The sequence below is a fragment of the Cnephaeus nilssonii genome, assembly GCF_951640355.1.
Source record: "Cnephaeus nilssonii genome assembly, chromosome: 14".
Lineage (NCBI taxonomy): Eukaryota > Metazoa > Chordata > Mammalia > Chiroptera > Vespertilionidae > Cnephaeus > Cnephaeus nilssonii.
In genome coordinates this window covers 44,573,334-44,600,305 of record NC_137085.1, presented here as the reverse complement: position 1 = coordinate 44,600,305, position 26,972 = coordinate 44,573,334, and the positions used below count along the sequence as shown (strand labels likewise).

Here is a 26,972-nt window from a genome sequence, read left to right as displayed (position 1 = left end):
AAGGAAGGAAGAAACAGAAACTTTTCATTTTGGTATTTCTTCTTTGCATTATTAGTAGTTATATTTTTATCATTCTTGAGTGAATGTATTTCTGGAGATCTGGGCATCATCATATAATTATCAGCACAAATTAACAGCTAACAAAACACTTCTAGGAAGACTCCTTCAAGAAAACTGCATTAATGAACAGATTTTAAATTTCAAATACTGTTAAGTATTTGTAATTTGTTTTATTATCTTGATTATTTCCTGTGTGGTGGTTGCTGACAATTACCTGTAAATAGCCATGTTTAGAGGTGGGCTAGGTTTCAGCTTAAGTGATCTTTTGTATGTACTAAATTCTTGTGGCCTTTAGCATAGACATTCTCAGCTCTGTTGTATTATGGTTTATATTATTGACTTATTTTCTGGTTGTTTTGTGAATGGATTTTTATTTCCCCTAATAATTACACAGTTTATAACACTTTCAGGGCCACACCTCTTTCTTTATATTTCACAGATGATCTATATACAGCCTACCAAAACATTAGATTCAGAGTAGTGCTGTTGAACAAATATTGAATAGATTTAGCTGTCTCTTATTTATACAATTATTTTATTAAATATTGTATGTTTTAAAAAGGTAAAATAAAGGAAAACTTTTTTATCCATTCCCTATGTCAATGATCATGAACTCTACATGTGGCTGTTTTAATATCTGTCCAAGTCTCCAGAGAAAGAGGCCCATATGCTTGTGAATTTCAGGTTATTGAGGTTCTACCGCGTTTCTTTTATTCCCGGTCAGTTGGTGTAAATTTGGCTGGGTAGCAGATGTTACCTGGGGAAGCAACATCAGTGCTAAGGGAAGCAGAGTCTCCGCAGGGCTGGTTGAAACAGGCTGTGCACATGTGCAATTTAATCTAGGCTGGGCCAGTGCACAGAGGTGCTGTGATTGACATCCCCAAGTGCCTCCTGTAAAGTCCGGAAACTGAAACTCCCTTCTGGGCCTTCTACAAACTATTAACCCTGGGAAACAGACCTCCCTCCTAGAGTGGGAAGAATGTCTTTAGCACGTAAGATCCTTTCCGTGGGGTCTCCATGGTTCCAGTTCCATTGACCCTTCAATTCATTCTCCAAGCTGATGACAAGTGGCAAGAGAGGCTGTTGTTTGACACCTAAGTGTGGAGCAGAAACAAAAGAACAGGGCCTCTGAGGCTGTGTCCACACTTAGCAGTGCATTCTGGGACTGGGAATCCTGGGAAAGCATGGCCCTTTGTTACAGATTGAAGAGTTCCAAACAGACTGTTTCTTCTCACCATGTCTAACAAGGGACTTTTAACAATGGGGCCCACCCCTTGGGTTTAAGATGCAATCCCTGAAATCGTGCTTTGAGGCTCCTCCACCTGCTCTCTGATAGTTTCTAGGTGGTCCTACTGTATAAAGTCTATAGAGTGACAGGTCCTCAACCTTGTGGTGCAGACCTTAAACCTACTGGAGAGATTTCTTACACTTTATGTCCTGTCTTAGAGTTGTGTTGTCCCCACAGCAGTGGTGACAAAGAAATGAGATGGAATGTATGAGTTAGGAGGTCCCACTGTCCCTTAACCTTCTTGTGCTGGTAATGCTCAGGTGAGAGAAGTGTTTCGGCTAGCCAGCCACAATATTTTAATGTCTTCCCCTCCTCTGGGATGGATGGATTGACTGCCTAAGGACATGTGTTAATGAAATAGTGCTGATACATATTATTTATTGAGTACTTTCTAAGTGACAGATACAATGGTTAGGGCCTCCTGCACATTATTTCACTGAGACTTCTCAACAGTGGACCATACTAACCCTCATTTTACAGATGAGATCATTGTGCTTAGGGAAGAAGGTCAAGCCATTGTCAAAGTCACATTGGCAGAGCCAGGATTCAAACTTAATATTCCTGGCTCCACAGTGCTCTTTTGCCCCTGTTCAAGAAAATGCCCAGGGGACTTGGTAGATTGGTGTCATGTAAACAGCACAGCACCAGGAATAGACAGGCCTTGCCCCAATCTTGACTCCCCCTCTTCATGGCTGAACTACCTTACAAAGACTGCTTAACTTCTCTGGGCCTGTTTCCTCATTAGTGGGATGATCTGTGAAGATTTTTCTCACGAAATATTCCATGTTGCTTCCAGCTAGCCTCTTTTACTGAGGAGTGAATCTGATGCATTATATCAAACTTCATATTAGAGTTTCACTCACTCATTCATTTATTCATTTAGCAAACATTTACTGCACACCTCCTATGAGTCAGGGCCAGAATAGGGTGGTGCATAATTTCAGACATAGGCTCTATCTTTTCTAGACCACTGAAATAAAGTGAAAACAGATTCTTTGGGATAACATCAAAAAGGTGCTTCTTTTTAAAGCAAACTTGAAAGAGACTTAGCTCTTCCCTCAGGGAGTTTACAGGGTGTTGCTGTAGTCAGGATATTAGCTAAAAATCCTGTAGCATATTTGTGTCAAGCATTATTATTATTATTATTATTATTATTATTATCATAATCATCATCATCATTGTCCTCATGAGTACCATCAAATTTATTGTTACACAGTCTTATTATTGGGAGTTATATTGCTCACAGCACAGGACTAGCTACATCTGTCAGTTACTGCCTTTTTGAGCAGTACAACCTTTCTGAGCTGACACCTGGCTCTGACCTGCTTTTAAGCATCATCACTTTGTTCTCCAATGGGTGAAAATATTAGAGCACTTATTTTTTAAAAAACATTTATTTTTATGTATGGAAAAATGACTTTTCCCTGAGTCTTGTTTTTTGGCCAGATTTTAAAAGCTGAACTGAAGAGGTTTAAGACATGGGGAAAAAATACCTGTCACAATTCTTTAGCATGTTCTCCAATCTCAGTTTCACTTGCAAGATGTGTCTCCCAACTTTCCCCTTATAACTGCTATTTAAAAAACACACAAATCCTTGTCTTGAGTAGATAAAAAGAGGATGGGATGAATTTCACTGCAAATTAATGAAAACTTGATTTGCAAATGAAAAGGGTAAATTGATATGAGAGAAGTAAAGGGAAATTTGGCAACTTTCCAGCTTGTTTAGTGTGAGAAGGAAGAAATGCACATTTACTACCTGAATCTTCAGAAGGGCTTTCTGCTTTATTGCATCTCCTCAGGCCCGTGGTCCTTACCTGGCTCTTCTAGTAGTGGGAAAGTCATAGATGTCTGAGCCAAACTGCCCAGGTTTCAATCTTCTTTCCACTATTTAGTCACCATGTGACCTCACACAAGTGCCCCAACCTCAATCTTTTATCTGTAAAAAAGAGCTGTCAGATTGTGAAAATTAGATAATGTTTAAAATACTAAGTTCAGTGCCTGGTGCTTTGCTATTACTCTTCTAAGAATGGAATTTATCTCACTTTGCAATTCTGCTTCAGGAGCAAGTTTTGTATATGTATTTCCTGTCATATCTGGCTCCAGGAAATGTGTGTGCTAAGGTTTGTGCTGAATGTGCACATGTCCTAAACACCACCAGGAACCTCTTTGAGGGAGTGAGTGGGTGAGTGAGTGAGTGGCCAAATATCCTGGCTTGCTTGGGACTGAGTGGTTTCCTGGGATGTGGGACGTTTAGTGCTAAAACTAGGAAAGTTCCAGCCAGACCAGGATGAGTTAGTTATCCCCAAATTGACAAAACCCTCACAAGTTTTCTAGATGAAAAGGGCAGGCATGATACTGAAGCTGACTCCATCAAGAGCTACCCACCTGGGCAAGGCCAGTGGCATCTATTGAACTAGAGACCAGTGGCTACTTTTCCTTAACACTAAATTTAAACAAAAAGAGGAAGAGGTCTAATTCACTACCCCTAAGCTATCTGCCCTTAATAGGGGACCATTTTGAATTTTCTTCATGTAAAGCAATGGCTTTCAACCCTGACTGCCCCTGAGAATCACTCAAGGAAATTAAACAAATACAGCTGCCAGGGGCTCATTGCTAAAAATTCTGAGCATTGGTATCTTTTAATAAGGTCTTTAGGTGATTCTAATGAAGCCTAGTTGAGAACCACTAACCTATGTTCCAGTTTGGAGTCAACAGCAAGTGCAAATGATTTGTATTTTCCTAACTGGCAGATCCAAACTGTCCTGACCTGAGTGTCTGCTGAGATGACTTGATCCGTTAGTAACATGTGTAATGTTTATTTGAGTTGATTGACCCATGCTGCGATTTCCAATTGAAGAAAATTCAAACGGATGATTGAGTACTGTTTTTATTCCCCCCCCTTTTCTTTTGTGAGGTCACCATACTTACTGGTATACTATCTCGCTCAAAGTAATAATGGCTTTAAAGCTTGAGAAAATTCAAAGCTTAATTTGGGTGGAGGGGCAACAGGGGTGTTTCTGATGAGAAAAAAAAATAGACCCTCTTTTTTGTACCAATTTGCTGGAGTCATGTCAGGAAAGAGCTGAGCACCCTCCTTCTGGTATCTGGGTGGGGACAGCTGCTTCTCTGGATCAGAGTAAGTCTGAGTGAGCTTCAGGCTGGGCTGGCCTCTATCCAGGTGAGTGTGAGTGGTACTTAAAGGCTTTGGGAGTCTAGTAAAAGCTCCTTCCAGTATCCTCAACCAGGGGGCAAGCTCTGGCTGCACTACCAGCCAGGTATCCAGAGGAAGCAAGCTTAAAAAATCGTACTGATGTTATTTAGTGCTAAAAAGAAATGAACCCTGGCCAGTGTGACTCAGTAGTTAGAGGGTCGGCCTGTGAACTGAAGGGTCACAGGTTCTATTCCCGGTCAAGGGCATGTACCTGGGTTGCAAGTTTGATCCTGGCCCCAGTTGGGGCACATGCGGAAGGGAGGCAACCAGTGGATGTGTCTCTCACATCGATGTTTCTCTCTTTCCCTTTCTCTCTCTAAAAATCAATGGAAAAAATATCCTCAGGTGAGGATTAACAAAAACAAAACAAAAAACACACAAAAATAAATAAATAAAATAGGGAGTTATCATTTAAAAAGTAATAACAAAAATAAAAATAAATGAGCTATCAACCGTGAAATTCATGGAGGAACCTTAATGCATATGACTAAGTGAAAGCTGTCAAACTGAAAAGGCTCCATACTGTATGAGTCCAACTACATAATAATCTGGAAAAGGCCAAACGAGGAAGAATGATAGAAAGATTAGTGGTTGCCAGGGGCTAGCAAGGAGGGAAGGATGAATAAGCCAGACCAGAAGATTTTTAGGGCAGTAAAACTATTTGTATACCCTAATGATGGATACATGTCATTATACATTTGTTAAAACCCATAGGATGTCCAACACCAAGAGTAAACTATAATGTAAACTGTGGACTTTGGGTGATAATGATGTGTCAGGGTAGGTTCATCAGCTATAACAGATGTCCCACTCAATTGGGGGATGTTGATAGTAGGGGTGGTAGTATTTGTGTGGGGATAGGAAGTATATGCTAACTTTGTACTTTTTGTTCAATTTTGCTGTGGAGCTAAAACTGCTCTAAAAATAGTCTATTAAAATTGTACTGGCAACAATGTGTATAAATGCTACAGTAGAATAATTTTTTCTGGGATCTCATGTTTTAAAGACAAAGCAGATATGAACATATGAAGTGAGGAAGTAAAGAAATACCTTATTTGCTTTTTTCTCTACAAATAGCTCTTTTTATTTATTGAAGGATTTTAGAGAGAGAAAAAGACATGAGAGAAACATCGATTTTATTATTTATGCATTATTAATGTTCCATTATTTATGCGTTCACTGGTTACTTCTTGTATGTGCCATGACTGGAGATCAAACCCACAACCTTGGCATATTGGGATGACACTCTGACCAACTGAGCTACCCAGCCAGGGCCTCAAAGAACTCTTTAACATTCTGTTCATAGAATGTTAGAATTTTGCCTGGTAAAAAAGGGGGTGAAATGCAGGCTGAGTGAATCCCCTCTCCACATGGCTATGGGGGCTTTTGATGTGAATCTGAAGCTTTGTTCTTGCTACTGGGGTTTTTCTGTGAGATAAACAGAGCCCGTCCTCCAAGCCCATCTTTACCCAAGGTCAACATTGACAGCTCAGCCGTGGACTTCCTTCCTTCCAGTCCTCACATCCCTTGTGATATTGAAGCCTTACAGGACATCCTTGATCCTAACCCTAAGGCCCGTTAGCCCCACAAGGAGGAGGTGGGGTCATATTCAGCCTTTGTGCTCTACAAAGCTATATTACTCAAACTAAGAAATGGGATCAGTAGGTTCAAAGTTCATCATCTGTTCATAACTAGTATTCATCCCTTTAATAATCCACTACTCCATAAGATACCATAAATGGAAGTAATGTTTTAAAATGTGAATTTCTATATACTATTGATGATGCAAAATGTTATTTCTTATTATGAAAATAATAAATGTTTATGGTATTAGCAAAAGAAGGAAAAGAAAAACATCTACCACTTCAGAGATAACTCTGGTTAATGGTTTGTTGTATATCCCCTCCAAAGCACACTGAGGGAATCCAGTGGAAACATCTGTGTAATTGCTCCATCATCAATGTCTCTATCCCCACATCAAAAAGCTGTAAAGAGCACAGTTAATTTTACTTGATCACTGGCCCATTAGGAATCTGGGCAAATGTGTAACTTGTAGGCAAGTATATCCCATCCACTCACAATCCACTTTTCAGTGGGAAACAAATGGTTGAGATGTAGTGATTTTTTTAATCCTGCTAAAAGAACTTTATGTCTCTTCACTACTAAATTATGACACCTTATCTCACAGTTAATAGCATCTAATGGCTGTATCTCCAGGTAATGTAATCCCACTGGACATGCAAAGTATGCAAAGCCCATGTTTTAGAACAAAAGGGTATTTTTCTGCCGCCAGTAAATAAAAGGATTTTTTTTTTTTAGCTATAAAAGGACAAAAGGTTTTAAAATTATTCCACTGGGCAGGGTTTCCTAGATTTTTTGGGGGGCGGGAATGGGGGGGCACTTGGCCATGGAGCTAGCCCAGCATCTTCAGTCTTCTTCCATTTTTGTAGCAGCGTAAAGAATTTGCTGAATGAGACTATAGTCACTCCATGGTGTGATGATTAAATCCCAAGGTCCTCTCAGTCTAAAGGCAGCTGCAACCAGCCATGTAGAAGTGTCCGCAGACCACTGATCAGTGTGTAGAAGAACTAAAGACGTTTCTTTTCCTTTAAATATCTTCACTGCCCTCTCAAGGTTATATGTGGTTTTTTTTTTGAGGAAAAACATTTACTTTTTAACACTAATTGTAGCAAGAAGGGCAAAGCTTCACTAAGAAGTTGTCAAAGATGTTTAATTTAGCTAAGGTATCGTTGCAGCATTTTCCAGGTTTAAATGAAACACCAGGTCTCCCGTTTTTATTTTCTCTTTGCTTCATAGCCCTGAAACCCAAGAGTGCTGTTGTCTACTCTAGTTGCTCTATTGCAAGAAGAAATGGTCCACTCCGTGGTCCCGTCCCCTTCTTAAGATATTGCTATTGCCAGAGACAGAGGATAAAATTATATGAATAATTGAGAACAGTTTGCCTTGAAGTGTGTATTGAGGAATCGGCACAATGTCAGTGCTTTAAGTGAATTGCCAACAACAAAATCAACAGCAACCACTTGTGACATCCCAGTCACTCTTCTGAATACCTAGGCACATTAAGTCGCTTCATCCTGACAGTAACCCCAGGGGGTGGAGGTCATTACTGTCCCTATGTTGCAGATGATGACAGCACTTCACACAAAGGTAAGTAGCCGAGCCAGAATTTGAATATGAACAATTTGGCTTGAGAGCCTGCCCTCCGAACCTAATTAAATTGATACGACAACCTGCAAGATTGGTGTCCCATTTTACAGATGAGAAGTTGGGGCTCAGAAAGATGAACATCTTTGCAATAATGTCTCACACCTGGGAAGTAGCAGAGTTTGGTTTAAAATCCTAATTCCAGTCTTCCCATGTTTCTCATACTGTAATGTCTTCCTTGGTATTCAGGGCTTTTTTCACATCGGAGAGAGCTTATAATTGGCCAATAGAAAGAGGCTTAATTGGGCCTATGACATATTTTTCTGGATTCTTTTTGTACAGGAAGCTACCTGTTTAGATTGTACTCTTCATTTATGTAAATGCCACAATATGAACTGCATCTCTTTCTATATAAATAGCTGTAGGATTAAGCTTCCCAGTTTATTCCTGCCTCAAGGACTGTGGTTGCTGTCCCTCCGCCTGGAATGCTTTGAACTGAGATCTTGACTTGGCTGACTCATTCTTCTCAGGTGTAAGCTCAGAGGTCATCACCTCAGGGGGCTGACCCTGACTACCTGTACTGGTTTCCTAAGGCTCCAATAACAATGACCACAAACTGGGTGGCTTAAAACAACAGAAATGTATCATTCTCTCATAGTTCTGGAGGCCAGAAGTCCAGAAGGTGTTGGTAGGGCCATGTTGCCTCTGAAGGCTCTGGGGGTGGGAGGTGGGGAACCTTTCCCTGCCTCTTTTAATTTCTGATAGCTTCATGCATTCTTTAGCTTGTGGCAGCATAACTCCCATCTTTGCCTCTCTCTTGTCTCTTCTCTGTGACTCCTCTTCTTCTAAGAACACTTGTTATTGGATTTAGGATGCACCTGGATAATTCAGGATGATCTCATCTCAAGATGCTTAATATATTTGCAAGACTGTTTCTCCAAATAAGGTCACATCTAAAGGTTCTGGGTGGACATATCTTTGGCGGGGGGGTGTGGGGGGGGTGGGGGGGTGCTATTATACCCTACTCTAGGTAAACTACATTATAGATAAAGCAGTCTTTGCTACTGTCACACTCTGACATCATCACCCAGTTCATTTTTTTCTGAGTCCTTGTCCTTATTTGGTGCATCTCATTCTTTAATCTGCCTACTCTTCTTTGTTACCTGTATCCACCTACTTGAATTCAGGCTTCATGAATGTGATTGCTGTGTCCTTGGTGCCTGCACCAATGCTTAGTATAGTGTAAAAATCACCCAATAATTACTGAATGAATAATACCATTTGACATGTGTGCTGTCAACTTGACTCCTTTCAACAATCCATAGGATTTTATGTTATTTGAATTTCAGTTACATGTTTTTTGAAATGTAAGTATATTATGGAGCATGTATTTAACACAATGAGTAAATATATCTGGCCATTTGAATGGAACAATTGCTAACTGGTCTTCGCAGTTCATTTAGCTTTTACTTTACCCCAGGAACAATCCTCAGCAGAATATTTCTTTCTCCCCTAGGTTCTGATCACCTCCGGGAGAAAGATGGGCTGTGGGCTGTCTTGGTCTGGCTCTCCATTATTGCTGCCCGGAAGCAGAGTGTGGAGGAAATTGTTCGCGATCACTGGGCCAAATTTGGCCGCCACTACTATTGCAGGTGAGAAGGGTAAAGGTCTCTGCGTGGGCACTGGGTACTACTCTTAGAGAAGATTTCTAAAACTGGTGGCCTAGGACCTTAAGAAGGAGGCATCTTTCAGGAAGATCTGAGGAACACAGAGGATGAAGCTGGATAACCCCTGAGAGGTGGTTGGGGTGGAGTCAAGGACTACCAAACTGGAAGGTACAGATTTCCCCTCGCCCAATGCCATCCCTCTGTAATCTTTCCATCAGTGCCTATAAGGTGGGTAGTCATCTTCAGAGGGAATCTGAACTGCAGAGCTTTGGAAAGTTCTTTGGTGCAGTCAAACCAAGGGCTTTTCTTGTTGGCTCTCCACCCATAATTATCAAGAAAGGGGGTGGGGTAGGGTGGAGGGCAGACAGAAGCCTTGACAGGTCAGGGTGCTTTTGTAATCCTCTCCCTACCTTTGTCTTACCTCCCACTAATGGTCCAAACCTTGTCTGAGATGCCTGAGTGTCGCCCTCTGTATGGGGCCACATGATTCGGAAGCCCTAGATTTCGCTCAAGTTTTATCCCCATAAAAGGAGGTACAGAAAAGGGAAATATTACCCTGGGAAGGAGGAAGAGAAAAGGTCAGTGGCTAAGAGCTTTGGGTTGGGGGTCTCTACCACTTTTCTGTTGTTGAAGTAAGTGAGAGGGCAGTCTCCTGGCTGTGTGGTTGCCTGCTAGATGTGTGTTCCTAGTACTCAGCCCTGGTTCAGGGGAAACTAGTAGGAAAGGGTGTTAGGAAAGAACATGGGGATGGAGCAAGGGAATTCTTGGGTAGTCTTACAGGCTCTCTGTATTAAAAACAGATTGTGGCTCATTTGCTTTGCTTATGAATAGTTAATTCCTTTGGATGTTTGATTGTGTTTCAAGAGCTTGAGGGACAGAAAGAAAGCTTTAGACTTCCCTTATAAGGTGATTATTTCTTCTCTTATGAGGTCATTTACTTAGATAAATATCAGAGAATAAGGAAGCCTGTGATTGCACTCATTAAAGTGAAAGAAACGACAATGCTCTGACAAATGTAGACAATGCCATAATATTCTTGGTTCCGGTTTAGTCAAGAAGGCTAAGGATGTAAGAGTCTGCAAACCATCTCAAATTATTCATTGTGTCGTAAAATAAGGACTCTCAAGACAGGTGGGAACTTGTTTTACCCCCTGGTATTTCTAACAAGTGCCAAAAAATCCTGCTTCTTGTGGGCTTTTTCTTGGCATACTAAGGAGCTAATTGGCACAGCAAATCCTTCAATTGAATAAAGCTGTTTTTTAAAAGTCCAACCTGATAAAATATATCATGATTGCTAACCTCTGGCTTAGTGAGATTGCTTTCAGTCAGCGATGTGTTTCTCATAATTTGTGGAATGATTATCTAGTTTTCTGCCAGTGTTTTGAAGACATGGTGTTATGATAAGTATTTATAATATAGTTCTTGTTTTGTGGCCAAGAGCTTACGTGATAATTACCTTTTTCATAACAAATACCATATTAGAGAATATGAAGCAATGGAGATTTGAATTCTTGTTGGACACTGTTTTATGTTTTAGGTTCTGTCCAAAAGACCATAGAGATAAAGACAGAGGGAGGAAAGGTAGAATGAAAGGTGAACATTTTCTTCAGTCTCCAGCTAATGCAGATTGAAAGGTGCTTATGAAATAAAATGGTTTCTAGCCTGTTTTCTTAGTGGGGAAGAGATAATCAAACAATTTTGGTTTCACTAATACCAAGCCTGAAGTTGTATCAGACAACCCAAATTATTTTCCTTATGTGAATTGACCCCAGAAGTTCTCCATTTAAAGGTTTCTTCCCTGGAACATGTGTTAGTGGTGGGGTAGTCAGAGGGGAAAGACCTGCTTGTGTATGATGATGAGCATTTGGGCTGGCTGGTCTGATGACTTCAGCCATAGACTGACTTGATCTGTTATAATATTAGTGGATTTTCTCAATTTCTGAATCACTTTCAGTGCTTCTCTTAGCCCATCATCCCACCCCCTTCTGCTTAGTCTTTTACCTTCCCCCAAAGACTATCTTTAAAGAGAATCTAGGCCAGTGATGGGCAACCTTTTGAGCTTGGTGTGTCAAACTTCGCCAAAAAACTGAGCATAACTCGGGTAGTGTGTCACTTTGAGGAAAAAACATTATTTCGCAAATGTTTCATCCTCAGGAGCAGCAAATGTTTCATCCTCGGCATGCGGCCACCTCAGCGGCCGCGTGTCATCAGAAATGGCTACGCGTGTCAGTGCTGACACGCGTGTCATAGGTTCGCCATCACTGATCTAGGCTCAGAACTCATGCAATAATGAGAAAGAATGTTCTGAGTTCCATATTTTTTTGTTTCTGAGGTTGGGGAGGACACACCTTGTGTAGGAGGGAGAGAAAAAAAAGATACGGTTATAGGTGCAGGGGACCCATTGTTAGACATGGTATCATTTCATGTTCTGAATTTTGGCTACTACCCTGATATTTACTTTAAAATATTGGGTGGAAAAAAGTAGAAACAACCATTCAGATATTCCTTCTTTCATTTCACTCTGAGAATTCACATTCCCCCCTGTGTTACAGGGAGCCCAAACGTGAAGTCCCAGCACCGCCACTTGAGCATAGCTGCCCATCTGAAGGACTTGCTTCTTAAACAGAACATTCTGGTTGTGCCATCAGACATTGAGAAAGACGCTACAGTTTCTTTATGGTAGTGACTAAGAATAAAAGTAATTAGCAGTTTAAGCACTGGTGTCTGGCACTGTGCCAACTACTTGGTATCCATTATCATATTTAACCCTCATAACAAGAAATGAGATTGGTGTTATTTTTAGACGTTTTTTTCCTAATCATGTTTCAGCCCCATTGTTACATTTAATGAATGAGGACTTTTGGATAAGAGGACTTTTTTCTTTTTTTTTTTTTAATGGAAAAATGGTGATATTTCTTCCAAGTTTCCAAGAGACTTTTATGGTATGTTGAACTCCCTCTTTCTCTCTTTACCTCCCTTGATTTATCTCCTTCCTTCCTCCCTTCCTCCCATCTTTCATTCCACTACTCACAAAGCACTTACTACTTACCTGAAGCAGCTGAGAACAAAACAGGTAAGGACTCTGCCCTCCAGGAGCTTACAGTTTTTGTGGGCAAAGACAGATAAGAAAGAATAAACAAACAATCAAGGTAAATACAAATTGGGATAACTACCAAAGAAAAGGGAAAGGGTGGTGAGAGAGAGGGGGATATAGAGGGAAGCTATCTCAGATGGACCTTCAGAGAAGGTCACTTTCTGGAGGTGACACTAAGTTTGAAAACTGAAGGAGAGACTGCTAGGTAATCTGAGTAGCTGGGGGAAGAATATACCAGGTAAAGGGAACAGACAGCAAGAGCAAAGGCCCAGAGACAGCGAAGGGTGAAGTGTCTCTGAGAACGGAGAGAAGGCCAGTGTAGCTACAGCATAAAGAAGACGGAGAAAGTGGGACAAAGTCACAGTCAGGAGGTGGGCAGGGTCACATTCCCTTACAGACTATGGTTAGGGTTTTGAGCCTTGTCCTCAATGTGATGGGTGCTTTTGGAGGAATTTAAAGGAATGGAGTGAACCTGACGATTTTTACATCACCACTCTGACTACTGTGTGGAGAATGGATTGTAAGAGCCAGGTGGAAGAGGGGAGATTAGTTGGGGGTACTTTCCTGTGTGGTTCTTCCTTGAAAACAAAGCCAATCATAAAATGACCATAAGAGATTCACTTAATTGCTCATTCTCGAATTAAGTTTGTGTTCATCCTGTGTCTTGCCCTCCCTCCCAGGTTTGACTACGAGGGGCTAGAGCCCAAGGCGACATATTACATCATGAGGGACTTGGAGGCTCTGGTCACAGACAAGTCCTTCATCGGCCAGCAGTTTGCCGTGGGGAGCCATGTCTACAGTGTGGCAAAGACAGACAGCTTTGAATATGTGGACCCTGTGGATGGCACTGTGACCAAGAAACAGGTACTTGCTAAGAAATCACCAAAACAGGTTATTAGGCAGAGCCAGGTGCCAAAGTGTCCTAGTCTTTAGGGATGATTTACTCTGAGCCCTTCATTTTATAGATGAGAGCCCTGTAGCCAGGAGAGAGGAAAGCCCTTGGTGAAGGCTACCTACCTAGTGAGTGGCAGAGGGTAGATTAGAGCATGGGGCCCTGGATTTCTGTCCGGTATTCTTTCTGCTTGGTAACTAATGGGCCAATATCTCAAACGGATAATAGACCCAACACTTCCTTCTGAAATGTTTGTACCTGCAGGCTCTCTATGTGGTAGCCATTACTGGTGATGGGATCAGTTAAGTTTCCAGGAGCAAAAGATCCTTTTCCTTCGGATCCCCAGGTGCAGGAATGTTTCCCCTTTTATGACCTTTTGTCATTGAGGAATGAGAGGAGCTTAGCCAGATGGGTTAGTTACTCCTGGTAGGAGAAGAAACCGTTGGAAAATTTGCCACACCAAGCCCCAAAGAGATATTTATGGTTGAGAATTATTGATGGTTGAGAATTATTATCACCATAGATAAGTGGCGGAATTAACCACAACTTCTGTTATGGTCTCATCTTTGTGAATTGTGTAAGAAAAGTTGAAAGCTATTACAATTATTTTTCTTCTCAGTTTTGTTTGTTTACTGTCTATGGCAAATATTGACTGCTCTCAGTAAATTTTAACATTTGCAGTCTAAATAAGATACTCTGAATAACATTAAGAGAAGTTCCACTCTAAAATCTCCAATTCTTATCTTCTTATACATTCATCATCAAGTATAGACGACAAAATAAATCAGAAGCTGTAAAGTTTTGGGAACTAAATATAATATTTTAAGTATTAATGCTATTTAAAATATAATAGTATTAAAGTAGTAATGCTATTTTTATTTTGGCCAATATTTCATTCATACTTGTTCCTCTAGGTTATCCTGACTTGCAAATGTTCCAAAAACTCAATGTCATCCTGTTACTCTCTTGGTATTGTCTCTATGGTCTGCTTCGTTTTATGGTGATTTTTCATCTCTATCAAAATGTCAATCTTTCATCCTTAGAAGGCCTCTTATGGCCAGACACAAGAATTACAGTCTTACTTTGGAAAGGTCTAAGGTAGTGAAGAAAATAGTGGTTACGAAGTTTAAAGACCCAGTATTGAATTTTACCCCTGCCAGTTACTAGTGTCTGACTTTGGCAAAGTTGCTTGATTTTTTGAGCCACAGTTTCTTCCTAATCTGTAAAATATCTGGCTCAGAATTGTTTTAGAAATGGAATGAAATAAACTATGCAAAAGCTCATAGCTATCCTTGACACAGGGAGTACACAGTACATTTTTGGTAGTCATGTTTTGTTTCACTCCAGGATGCTTTCTTGACTGGATTGAATTCTCTCCAAAATAATACCAGTGATTCCCTGGAAATGTGCAGCCAGGAGCTCAGCACATGGCATCTTGGAGCCTCTATGCTTTGGATAAGCCCTTTCCAGTTTTGTACCATATTCCCACTTGCATTTTACATAAGAACCTCGGGGCTTTTTTTTTCTCAAAGCCAGGGCTCATTTTGTTATTACTGTAAAATTTAAGAGTTGTAAAATACATGCCTTCTAAAGTATCCTTGGATGGTTTCCATTCCCCCATGAGGAAGGCTTGAACACCATCCCTTGAAGGGATCATCTAGTCAGTGCTGGTTCTGGATTTTATCTGCTCATATAAAGCTTGTCTGTTGAGCTCATTTGTTTTGCTCTTAAATCCACTAATACTCTACCATTTTCTTCTTCAGTGCACTTAGCATTTGGATACTTTTCCCCCTGGCTTTTCTTTAATTGTTCACATCAGGCTAATTGCTCAGCAAAGTCTCAAGTTTGGACATTTATTTATTCCATGTCCCCTCCCCTCCAACCCTGAATACTGGTTTCCATTTTCACTCTGGAATTTATTGATATTTTTTCTTTCCCACACTCCTTCATCTGAGCTCAGATGTGGCCATAAATAGATAAGTGCTACCAGAACCTGCTCTCAGGAGCAGCTCTGGGACAGAAGGAAGGTTGTTCATCTTCCCAGTTTCCAGGACCCAGTTTCCAAGCCCTTCTTACTTTAGCTAGTGATATCTTCTTTAGCTAGTGGCCCTGAGTCACACTGGAGCTTCTCTGCAGGTCCAGATTTGGCCCAGTAAGGGTTATGAGAGGCCACTAACACTCAGTGGCGTCCCCATGATCAGTAAGTCACAGGTGGTTCTTTCACCACAGTTGTCCCCGTTGGTTTAGAGGGGGAATTCCTGCATTGTGGGGCTGTTGCTAAACTTCCACCATGGAGGCCCACATCTAAGCATTCTTGGGATGGCAGTAATAGTCAACATTTAATTCCAGGGACAGTTGAGTCTAGGACACACTTTATGCACCACTGTTGCAAAATAAACTACTCCTAAAAGACATATTTGAATTTAAACAAACTAACATTATTTTAAAATAGTCAAAAGGTACTTCGGTACATTTATTCAATAGGTATGTCTTGAGAGACTACCCAATGCCTAATATTAGTTTTTTTTTTCATTGTGCAGTTTTTAAAATATAACAGCTTTAGTAAGATATAATTCACATACCATATAATTCATCCATTTAAAGTGTACAGTTCAATGGTTTGTGGTATATTTATAAAGTATATTCACTGCCATCAATTTTAGAGCATTTTCATGACTCCAGAAAGAAACCTTGTCCTCTTTAGCTGTCCTCTCCCAACCCCTGACAACCATCTACTTTCTGTCTCTATGGATTTTCCTATTCTACACAGTTCCCATAAATGGAATCATACAACATGTGCTCCTTTGTGACTGGCTGTTTTTGCTCAGCATAATGTTTTCAGGATATATATATATATATATATATATATATATATATATACATATATATATATATATATATATATATTCACATTGTACTAAATATTAATACTTCATTCCTGTTTATTACCAAGTAATATTTCCTTGAATAGCTATACCACATTTTGTTTACCTACTCATCAGTTGATAGATGTTTGGGTTGTTTACTCTTTGGGGCTATCCTATATAATAAAAGGCTAATATGCAAATCGACCGAACGGCGGAACAACTGGTTGCTATGACGCGCACTGACCACCAGGGAGCAGACGCTCAATGCAGGAGCTGCCCCCTGGTGGTCAGTGTGCTCCCGCAGGGGGAGCGCCGCTCAGCCAGGGGCCCTGAGCCAGGCTCATGCTGGCGAGTGCAGCGGCAGTGGCGGGAGCCTCTCCCACCTCCACGGCAGTCTCTCCCGCCTCCTCAGCAGCACAAAGGATGTCAACTGCCAGCTTAGGCCCGCTCCCCGAGGTGTCAGTCAAACATCCCTCTAGGGTTCCCAGACTCCAAAAGGGTGCAGGCCAGGCTGGGGGACTGCCCTCCTCCCTCCCCTCCCCCCGCCCCGCCACCCCGTGCACCGGGCCTCTAGTTATGAATAATGCTGTGTGAATATTCATATAAAGTTTTTGTGCAGACATACTTTTTCAGTTCTCTTGGATATACATCTACAAGTGGAATTACTGATCAAATAGTAACTCTTTGTTTAATCTTTAAAGAAACTGCCATGTGGTCTTCAGAGCAATTGCACCATTTTACATTTTCACCAACAGTATATGAGACTCGAATTTCTGCTCACTTTCCCCAGCCCTTGTTATTATCTTTCTTTTTTAATATAAAATACTCTAATTTTCAAATAACCTAGTATATTATGGATTATTTTAAAATTAAGATAGAAGGAGATTTAATCCTCACAAAAACAAACAGAAGTATGTGTCACCTAGCAAAACCCAAAGGATGTTAACATATGCATGAACATCTCCGTTTGCTGGGAGAGGCAGATGGCTATGGTCTCTCCAGAGTTCTATTGTGTTGGAGTCAAATAGACACAGATTTAAAGGCTGGCTTTGCCACTGCCTAGATTTGTGACTTTGGGCACATGCCTCAACCTAGTTGTGGGGATGGGTGACACTAGTAGTAATTACCATAGAGGGTTATGGAAAACGTTTGAGGGCAAAGTTCCCAGACACAGTAGCTAATACCCATTTGATGCTTGAGAAATGTAAGTTCCTTCCCACTTTGCAGAATTCTTCACTTGCCTGAATATCAGTTTGCAGAAAAAGTGTGAGTGATGTTTAAATATACAGGCTTGAAGTCATAAAGTCTTGGCTCTGCCTCCTCCTTGCTGGATGATCTTAGGTAAGTCATTCAACCTCCCTGTGCCATCTTGTCCTCATCTGTGAAACAAGAATAGTGATTGTGGTTACCTCATACAGCCATTGGAAGAATCACGAGATAATACAGATAAAGTCCTGGCACATAATAGCTAAAGTAAGTCATGGCATTGCGGACGGATCACGAGAATTCTCATGTTTTTCTGTTCTAAGGCTTGTAGCCAATCATGAGAATTCTTTAAAAATATATTAGCGCCCTAGCTGGTTTGGCTCAGTGGATAGAGCGTCGGCCTGCGGACTGAAGGGTCCCTGGTTCGGTTCCGGTCAGGGGCATGTACCTTGGTTGTGGGAACATCCCCAGTGGGGGGTGTGCAGAAGACAGCTGATCGGTGTTTCTCTCTCATCAATGTTTCTAACTCTCTATGCTTCTCCCTTCCTGTCTGTAAAAAAAAATCAATAAAAATATATTTTAAAAAAAGATATTAGCTTGTAAGAACATGTAATAAATAACTTCAAAATGCAATGGGTATTTAATTTTAAAGCGTGCCTTTAACATTTATGTAAAACATTTTTTGTACTTGTTCAATAGAAACTTATCTGGCCACTAGGTAAAGCTAGCAATAAAACTACTAGTCCACAATGTGTTAAAAGAGGGTCCTTGGGAAAGAAAGATTTCAGCGTTCAATAAAACATATGATAAAAAAAAAGCATGAAAAAAACCATGCAGCCTTGCAAGAGGTCATGTAAAGACATGAGAGGGCCTCTTCCTTCTCTGAGTTATCTGTGAATTGACTTAAAGTCACATTTCTCTGCCTTCCCTATGTTCCCCTCCTAGCCCTCCCCCAACTTCTTCCTACCTCCACTTCCACCTACCCCCCTACTTCACTTCAGAAAGGAAAGGTTCTTTTTAAGACAGCTCAGTCTCCTTTTCATCCTTGATTCGAGGTTGGAGTCAGGAAACAGACTGTGGGGGAAAAAGCTGTTTTACACATATCTTCAGAGATAAAGAAGAAAAGCTTCTCCGTCCAAAACGAAATTAAAATCCCCATCACTCCCTGTCCACCCCACTGCTGTGGAAATGTTCAGCAAAATCTATTTCCAGTGAGACCCTGTGGGGGCCATTCAAGGAGCAAGAAGGAAACCCTGAAGTACTCAACCCCTGACGTGAATTCCCAGGGACCTATTTGGCCTCACTGTGGCCTGTCTGATTTCATGGAATGTACTATGGTTGCCTCCAAATGTCTGCATTTTTGTGACCTTGGGCATCAAGAGAAAGGTTGATGTGTGCCTTCCATTAAGCAGGACCTAAGAGAGACCCTGATCTAGAAATACCAAATTAATGACACATAGTTCAACAACTGCACTTTGTCCTTCTACCGCTCCCATGAAGATATGTCGCTGTTTATTTTCAGGTAAAATCTAGGCACCATGAATGAATGATAATGGTTTCTTTAAACATGAGTAAGAAAAATAAGCCAATAATTACTCTGAGAATAGAGGAGCAGTTTGACCAAATTGTTGCCTAATTTAAGAGGTTCCCAATTTTTGCCTTGTAAAGAGATGGGAAAGATGAGGGAAGATAAGGTGACTCCCTAAGGCCTAAAGGTAGCTCATTCTTTCCTCCAGGATGAATTCTTTCTGCAAACATCCAGACTTTCCATGGTGCTAGGCACACTCTCCTTTCCCCCCACCATCTATAGCCCAAGGAACATTATCAATTCCCAGATTATCTCTTACCATCATTTTCCCCATCTCCTCCTTGTAGCCTAAATCTGGAATCACCACTCAGTGCCCCACAATTACGAGACTCTCCCAGTTCTGATAGGAGATGTATTCCCATCTGGTGTGAAGGACAATGTGACGATGGCGCTAGCACTGGTTGATGGTGTCGTATAGCCACTATGGTGCATCAACACAGAACTATGACCTGTACTTTGAAAATTAGCTTTCATATGAGAAAACTTGACATTTCAGGGACAAAATTGAAGCAACCAAGTCTCTATGACTTGTCCAACTCCTGAATTTCTATTTAACAGGTCAAAAATCATGAAATTCTACCAGTGCTGCAGTCATTTGCAAGTAACAGTTCAGCTGATATTTAAAAACCTGATGTAAATAAATGCATACCAGTTAGCTGATGTAGAAAACCAAATCCAATTTGATTATGTCAGGCTAACGCTGAGCTTATTAATACTTCAAGTTATGCAGGCTGTGTGGAAAGATTTTGATGTTGTCCTCAACCTGGAAAAAAGAACCATTTGAAACTAGTTCAGAGAAAAAGCACACTTTGAAGACTGATTCTGAAGTCAATGTGCTTGTAGAGTTGTTATTTTAATATGCAGGAAGGTGTCTGCACTTTTTAATTTCAGTATTTAAAAATAATAAAGTGAATTGGTAATCTTGAAATCACATTTTAGTCTGGCATGTGGTGCTTTAATATATACTGTGGTGTAGCCAACCCCTGGTCAACAGATACAGAGAAGTTTACTGAGGCCTCATCTCTGGAGGTGTCAGGTGAAGGCAACTGAATGGTGTCAGCTGGAGAATCTGGGACTCCAGGAGGATTGCTCTATTTAGAGCTAACTGGTCAACCTTCAACTTCAACCTTCAACTTTTATTCTAATCAGTGAACCAACTGAGAGACTGTCATTAACAATTTATCATTGTCCTGTAATATGCCACTTGCTGGAGAATGGTTTGAGCTATAGAAGTAGAATTTAAGAAATAACTTTAGTCATAGTGATTATCCCACCTATAGACTTTAGTTAAATCTGAAAGTTAGTGCCTACAGCTAGTCCTCCTATATTAGTAACAGAAATGTTTAGGGAGTGAGATATTATCATTACATGTATATTGTGATTAAAGCTGGGTTAAAAAACTTTTTCTGTTGCAAGTTGTGATGTTGAAAAAAATCTCTATAGTAAATATACATTTCTTTCCTATGTTAGTACAATATGGTGAGGGTAGTTGAAGTTTGATTCATTTATGTCTTAATCTATTCAATGAATATTTACCAAACACTGCTGTACGCTAGTCAGTTTCCTGGGCATTAAGGATACAACAGCACACAGTCTAGCAGGGAAGACAAACTGGTATTAAACTTGTAATTGCTATAGAGTTTACTGAATAGCATTACAGAGAAAGAACTTATTTGGGAGTGCAATATCAGGGGGAAATAACCAGGACTTGGGGCTCTGGAAAGCTCTCTATGGGGAGGTGATATTTAAGCTGTACCCTGAAGGGTGAGTGGGGGCTGGCTCAGGTGAAACCATCTTATCAGACTACATTCTTTTCTTCAATCAAATGTGCTTATACCATTTTTCAACTTTCCAGATAAAGAGCTGGCATTTCTTATAGGTAATAGCATTCTCATTGGGATATTACAATACCTGTGATTATGCTTCTCAACTTCAGTGCTCATTCTATAATACTGTAGTTGTAAATAAAGATAATTGGGCCTCTTCTTGGTAGGACAACTTGAAAACCATAGATTAATTTTTTTTCTAATAGCTACCTTTCCTATGATATTTCTATTTGTCTTCCAAGGATCAAACATATATTTGGTGCTTTATGATGAACTGTTGGCTGATTTGAAAATAGAGAGAGGGAAATACTGTTTCTAATTAGTTGGGAAGTTCCTACTCCCCTGCTGCTGATTCATTGGAGTTATAATAAATTAGAGGTCAGTGCAGGAAATTCATGCATGGGTAGGGTCCCTAGTTGCTGCCAGCTGCCGGCTGGGGCCTCCCTTCCCTGGCTGTCGGCTGCAGGCCAGGCCTTCCTTTGTTCCACGCTGCCCCCTGGTGGTCAGTGCACGTCATAGCGAGCAATCGAAATCCCAGTCGGTGGAACTCCCAAGGGGACACTTTACATATTAGGCTTTTATATATTTAGATTACCTTCTCTTGGCATAAGCTGATTGCTTTAGGACTATCTTCTAAAGTGTTGGGAGTAGAATCCTGCTAAGATGTGTGACTCTAAACATTCTGGAATGGTATCACATTTATTCCTACTGAAATACTAATGTCTGTGCATAGTCTGGTGGGTGACCCTTACCAGGAAACATAAATATGATAGGAAAAAGCTGTAAAGGATCACAGGAACTAAGGGAGGAAGCTACCCCTGTTGTCTGGGGAAAGTGTCTGAATCCAGAATGTCCCAGAACTTGGGTTGGTATTGAGTGAACAGGAGAGCAGCAGTCATTTTTTGGCCAAAGACATGAGGAAATGAGTGTGTATGATCTAGGTGCATTGTTCCAAATCTGATAGTTGGAATCTGAGTGATAAATAACTATTAAGTCTTCACTCTCCAAGTAGCCCTCTCATCACCTAATATGGTTTTTTGCTGGATGGATGTTTTAAAAGTGGGCTGAAGAAGCCATTTGACCTTGATTTCCCTCAGATAATTGTTTGTAATTGCTGGCTTCCACGAGTGCTGGTTGGTTATAAAAATGGCTAGATCAAAATTGCTTCCAAGAGTAGGGCAGCTAAGTCTGGCATTGTAGCAGTGAACTGCATAAAGACATGACCTAATAGGGGAGGGAAAGCGGAAGGTAAGCCAGCAAAGAGGAAGGATGCTTTTCTGTAATTTGTCCACCTGTTTGTAATTTACACAAAGACATGGTATGGACTAGCTGCTGCCCTTCTCAACCACTTTTGAACTCATGCTCACAGCTAGGTATGACTTAAACCAACAAAAATGGGTAATTCTAAGTAATTTTTTCATGGAGAGATATGGCTCTCCAATCCAAATCTCCTGCTATATAAACTGTGTTTTTGTCTCCAAAAATATGGTGCAGATGTTACACAGCAATATTTTCACCTTGAAGCTTTCCAGATAAATCATTGGGATTTCCTGTGGGAGATAACATCAGAGTTAGGCTCACGGGGTCTTTCTCTTGCAAGCCTGTCCTGTCTCCAGGTTTATATGCCTGGTGTGGCCAACTGACTGTGCGACATTGTACCAGATGTCAGGGCCATATGCTGCTTTCCTCTGGAATTCATCCTAAGTCAGTATTTGATGAGGTATGATGCTGCCAAGTAACTGTTGGTAATGTACAGTTCCTCCTTCCCTGCCTGGCTGCAACATGTCCTGTAGACTCCAGAAGAACATCTGGCAGCTCCATGTGTATTTAGCAACTTGCAGAATTCCCTGCATTGATTTACACAAGGGCTTTAAAAAAGTATCAACATGTATTTATCAAACATTTATCGCATGCTTATTCTACATAAGGCTCTGTGCCAGTTTTGGGGACCATACAAACCCTATGAGATATTGTTCAACTATTTTACATGAGAAGCAATGTATGGCCTATGGTTCATATGGTTCAACCTAAAATTATGAGCCTGCAGTCAGAGGACTTAGACTGAAGTCCTGGCTCCCACATTTACTAGCTGAGTTACCTTGAACAAGTTCTTTAATTTGTTCTTTCTTTTCAGTGAAATGAGAAAGTGGCCTGGATGACTCCAAGGTCCTTCCTTCAGGACCTTAAGTGTCTAAATTGACCAACCTGGAAGCAGTATTTATTTTTTTTTTGCCAAAGAAGCCAATTCAGTGGAAGGTATGGAGAAGATAAATGGTAACAGACCCTGTGAGTTTAGTAATGATTTCAGAGACATGGCAAAGTTCTTAACATGAAATTCATCTTATTTCTGCCTAATTTAAAAAGAAGTATGTACATGGCATCACAAACTATCACCATTTAGGTTTTATTTAGTAATCTTTTGCAAAATCTGGAAGGTTGGACAACTTAGAGCCTAGCACCATTTTCATTAAAAGCTTTAAAATAATAATAATAATATTTATATAGTGACTTACAATTTTCAAAGCATACATTTTCTGATTTGATCTCACAGCAACCCAATAAGCCAAGCTATTTTATTTTTCATTCTCTCTCTCTCTCTTTTTTTTTTCCCCTAGGAAACTAAGGCTTCGAGAGCTTAAGTGACTTAACACATTGCAGATGGATCATGAGAATTCTCGCTTCATATTACACAGTGTTTTACAAAGTATCATACTTTAAAAAGATATTAGCTTGTAAGAACATGTAATAAATAACTTCAAAATGCAATGGGTATTTAATTTTAAAGTGTTCCTTTAACATTTATGTAAAAAGTTTTTTGTATTCATTCAATAGAAACTTATCTGGCCACTGGGTAAAGCTAGCAATAAAACTACTGGTCTGCAATGTGTTAAGGCCACTGGCTAGAAAGGTTCTAAGCCAGAATTCAAGGCTGGGTTTTATAATTGTTATTTCTGTATCATTTCCAAACTGATTCCATGAACAGCAAAACAAAGAGGGAGAAATTTGGGAAGTAGAATACATGCTAGAGAGATAACTAGAAGCAGATTGGAAGGTTTTTGTGTGGCAATACCTACAGGGCACACATAGCCCATTAAATCCTTCTTCATTGGACAAAACTAAAGTGGGCAACACCCTCATCACTGAGGCATACAACTCCAGGCACTCAAGGGGAAGAAAAATGCTAGGCAGGAGCTGAAATGCCCTTTGGATACCTCTACCCCATAATTAACACTTTCTTCTAATGGATAAGAGCCTCTTTTTCCTTCTTTAAGCTGTGGCGGACATTCCAACTCCTATAGTTGCTGTGGCAACCAAGACATCATGGATTTCTTCATAGTTGCTTCAAGGATTCCTTAGGAGATTGTGGTAAAAACAGTATGAGATGGCTCAAGAGGAGATACTACTAATGATTCTCCTGCTGACAGGCCATGAGAAGGAGGCTTTCAGAACTCAGCAAGATGATGTTTTATTATCCCCCCATGTTATGGCCCTCCTAAGATCCCAGTCCAATGGTCGTATATTCATGAAACTTTGGATATTAAAGGAATCTCTTTAAGACTGTCTTGTAATATATGTAAGATAGGAGTCACTCTAGGACTTAGGCAGACACAGCAAGCAAGCAGGAGGGAAGTTTATTAGAGGGAATGGGGGGATGGAGCCACACCCGGGGAAGATTAGGACTCAGCCTCCACTGTCCTTGGGGTTGAATTCTATGCGCAAAAACCGCAAGGGGCAGAGGCTGGGGAATATAAGTGTTCTTAGTCTGATTAGATGGAGTTTGTTGTCCTTCAACCCGATTAGTGCTGGCCATTGAGGCTGTGGGCTGTAAGCGGCCGTTGTTGTCTTTGGCCTGCTGTCTCGCCCTCTGGTGCGGCTGCCTCCTATTGTGCTTGATAGGGTGACCGTAGGCTGGTTCACGAAATGAGGCTGGGGCTACTTTCTCATTTGGGACTTTCTGGTTCGCCTGAACCAAATGTCCTCTGCTGGCCTGTCAGTATAGTCCAGTCACTTGATATATGAAGCAGATGATCCAGAGAAAAGAGGCCACTACATTGCTGTCCACATTTACATCAGAATCACTGGGGAGCTTTTACAATCCCGATGCCCAAAATCACACTCCATACAAATAAATCACAATGTCTGGGAGTAAAAGCCAGGTATCAATATTTTTTAAAGAATCCCATCCCCCATACACACACACATACCAACTAATTCCAGTGTCCAGCAAAGTTTGCAATTAATGGGCTTATGATTTGTCTAAGATCACACACGGTAGAATAGGAACCCTCCATGTTCAACTCAATCGTTTTTAGCCAAAACTGACTCTTGCCCTGAAAACATAGGATGAGTAGATACAGAACAGCTGCCGTAATGATGACGTTCCAGGTAATCTCTCACAACTGCCCTTCAAGGTGAATACATTAGCCTCAGTTCACTGATAGAGAATATGAGTGTTTTCATTTGTGAGTCCTTCCTAAATGTAGAAGGAGGCCTTCCAGCGGTGCTTCCTCCAGTTGTTGGACATACCATGGCACTTATTCAGGTGTTTAAGGAAAACCTACTGTGTGCAGGTGTTGCCCTAGGGCCTAAGCTATGTGGATAAATGGTCAACAAGGAACAGAAGACTTTGAGCTTCCAGAGCTTATCAGCTAATGAAGGACCAAAGACATAATTCAGCAATTCTGAAGACATAATTCAGCAATTCCAACACTTAAGAGTTAAGTCTGGCCCTAACCAGTTTGGCTCAGTAGATAGAGCGTCAGCCTGCGGACTCAAAGGTCCCAGGTTTGATTCCGGTCAAGGGCATGTACCTTGGTTGTGGGCACGTCCCCAGTAGGAGGTGTGCAGGAAACAGCTGATCGATGTTTCTCTCTAATCGATGTTTCTGGTTCTCTATCCCTCTTTCTTCCTCTGTATAAAAAATCAACAAAATATATTTTTTTAAAAAGTTAAGTTTGTGATGGAAACTTATTTTATTCATTTGCACTGGGCCTTGCTTATTCTAGAGGATTTGTGGCAGCAAAAATATACATAATGAAGTTGTTAGCATATAAATAAGAAACAGAAATCAGACTAGGGAAAATTTAAATAGGTGTAGAAAGTTAAGAACAGTAGAAGAAAAATGTATAGTTATGCAAGTCATAAAGATCTACTTGGGCTGAACCTCAATTTTGGCAGCCACATTGGAAAGGGAGCTATGGTTAGTTATAAAGTTCTTACTGTCAGAAAGACAAAAAAAAAACAACACACCAAAAAACAAACAAACAAACACACACACACACACAAAAACACAGTACCTCAGGGAAGGAAAGGCTAACACTTGAATCTTGAGGAAATGTCTCGTGTGGAGTTCCATATGGTCAACAATATTCCTATAGTGATTTGCAAAATTGGATTTTATAACACGGTGTCTTGTTATAAAATTGCAAACTTTGCTGGACACTGGAATTAGTTGGTGTGTGTGTGTATGGGGTGGGATTCTTTAAAAATATTGATACCTTGCAATAAAATAAAGGATATAAAATGGTGAATTTGTGGCATGAGTAGGTGGTCAGGAGTAAATTGATTTGTGCCAAATATACATCCAGATGAATCTGTGGCTAGAAGCTAGACTATATGGGGGAATTGATGGATTGGATACCCTTAAAAACAGTCTTCATAATTTCTCTCTACTGGGATTTTTATAAGGTAGATGGTCTTTTTATTTTTTATTTTTTCCAATTTTCTGGGGTGGGATTGAAGGGCAAGTATTCTATGTTGTGGCTAATTTAATGGTTCATACCAGGGGTGAGCAAACATTTTCTTAAAGGGCCAGATAGTAAATATTTTAGCCCTTGTGGGCCAGATGGTCTTTGTCATAACTATTCAGCGCTGCGGTTGTAACACAAAAGGAGCCATAGACAATACATAAGTGAGTGGAAATGGCTATGTTCCAATAAAACTTGATTTACAAAAACAGGTGCCAGGCCAAATTTGGCTGACAAACTGTATTGCCAATCCCTGGTTTAACATTGAAAATAAAAGCAAATTATATTATTGCTATTGTTTTGTTGGAATTACAGAATGTTTAGAAACTTGGCAAGCCTTGGTCAGTAAGTACCTTTGACC

At 40.5% G+C, this 26,972-nt stretch overlaps 1 protein-coding gene across 1 annotated transcript in view; it reads left to right on the top strand.

The window, feature by feature from the left end:
• Positions 1-26,972, top strand: part of PGM5 (phosphoglucomutase 5) — a 165,048-nt gene that overhangs the window by 109,338 nt on the left and 28,738 nt on the right. Inside the window, exons 8-9 of the mRNA XM_079789899.1 lie at positions 9,241-9,376; positions 13,166-13,349. Coding sequence (XP_079646025.1) covers positions 9,241-9,376; positions 13,166-13,349 — 320 coding nt within the window. The remainder of the gene's footprint in view (positions 1-9,240; positions 9,377-13,165; positions 13,350-26,972) is intronic.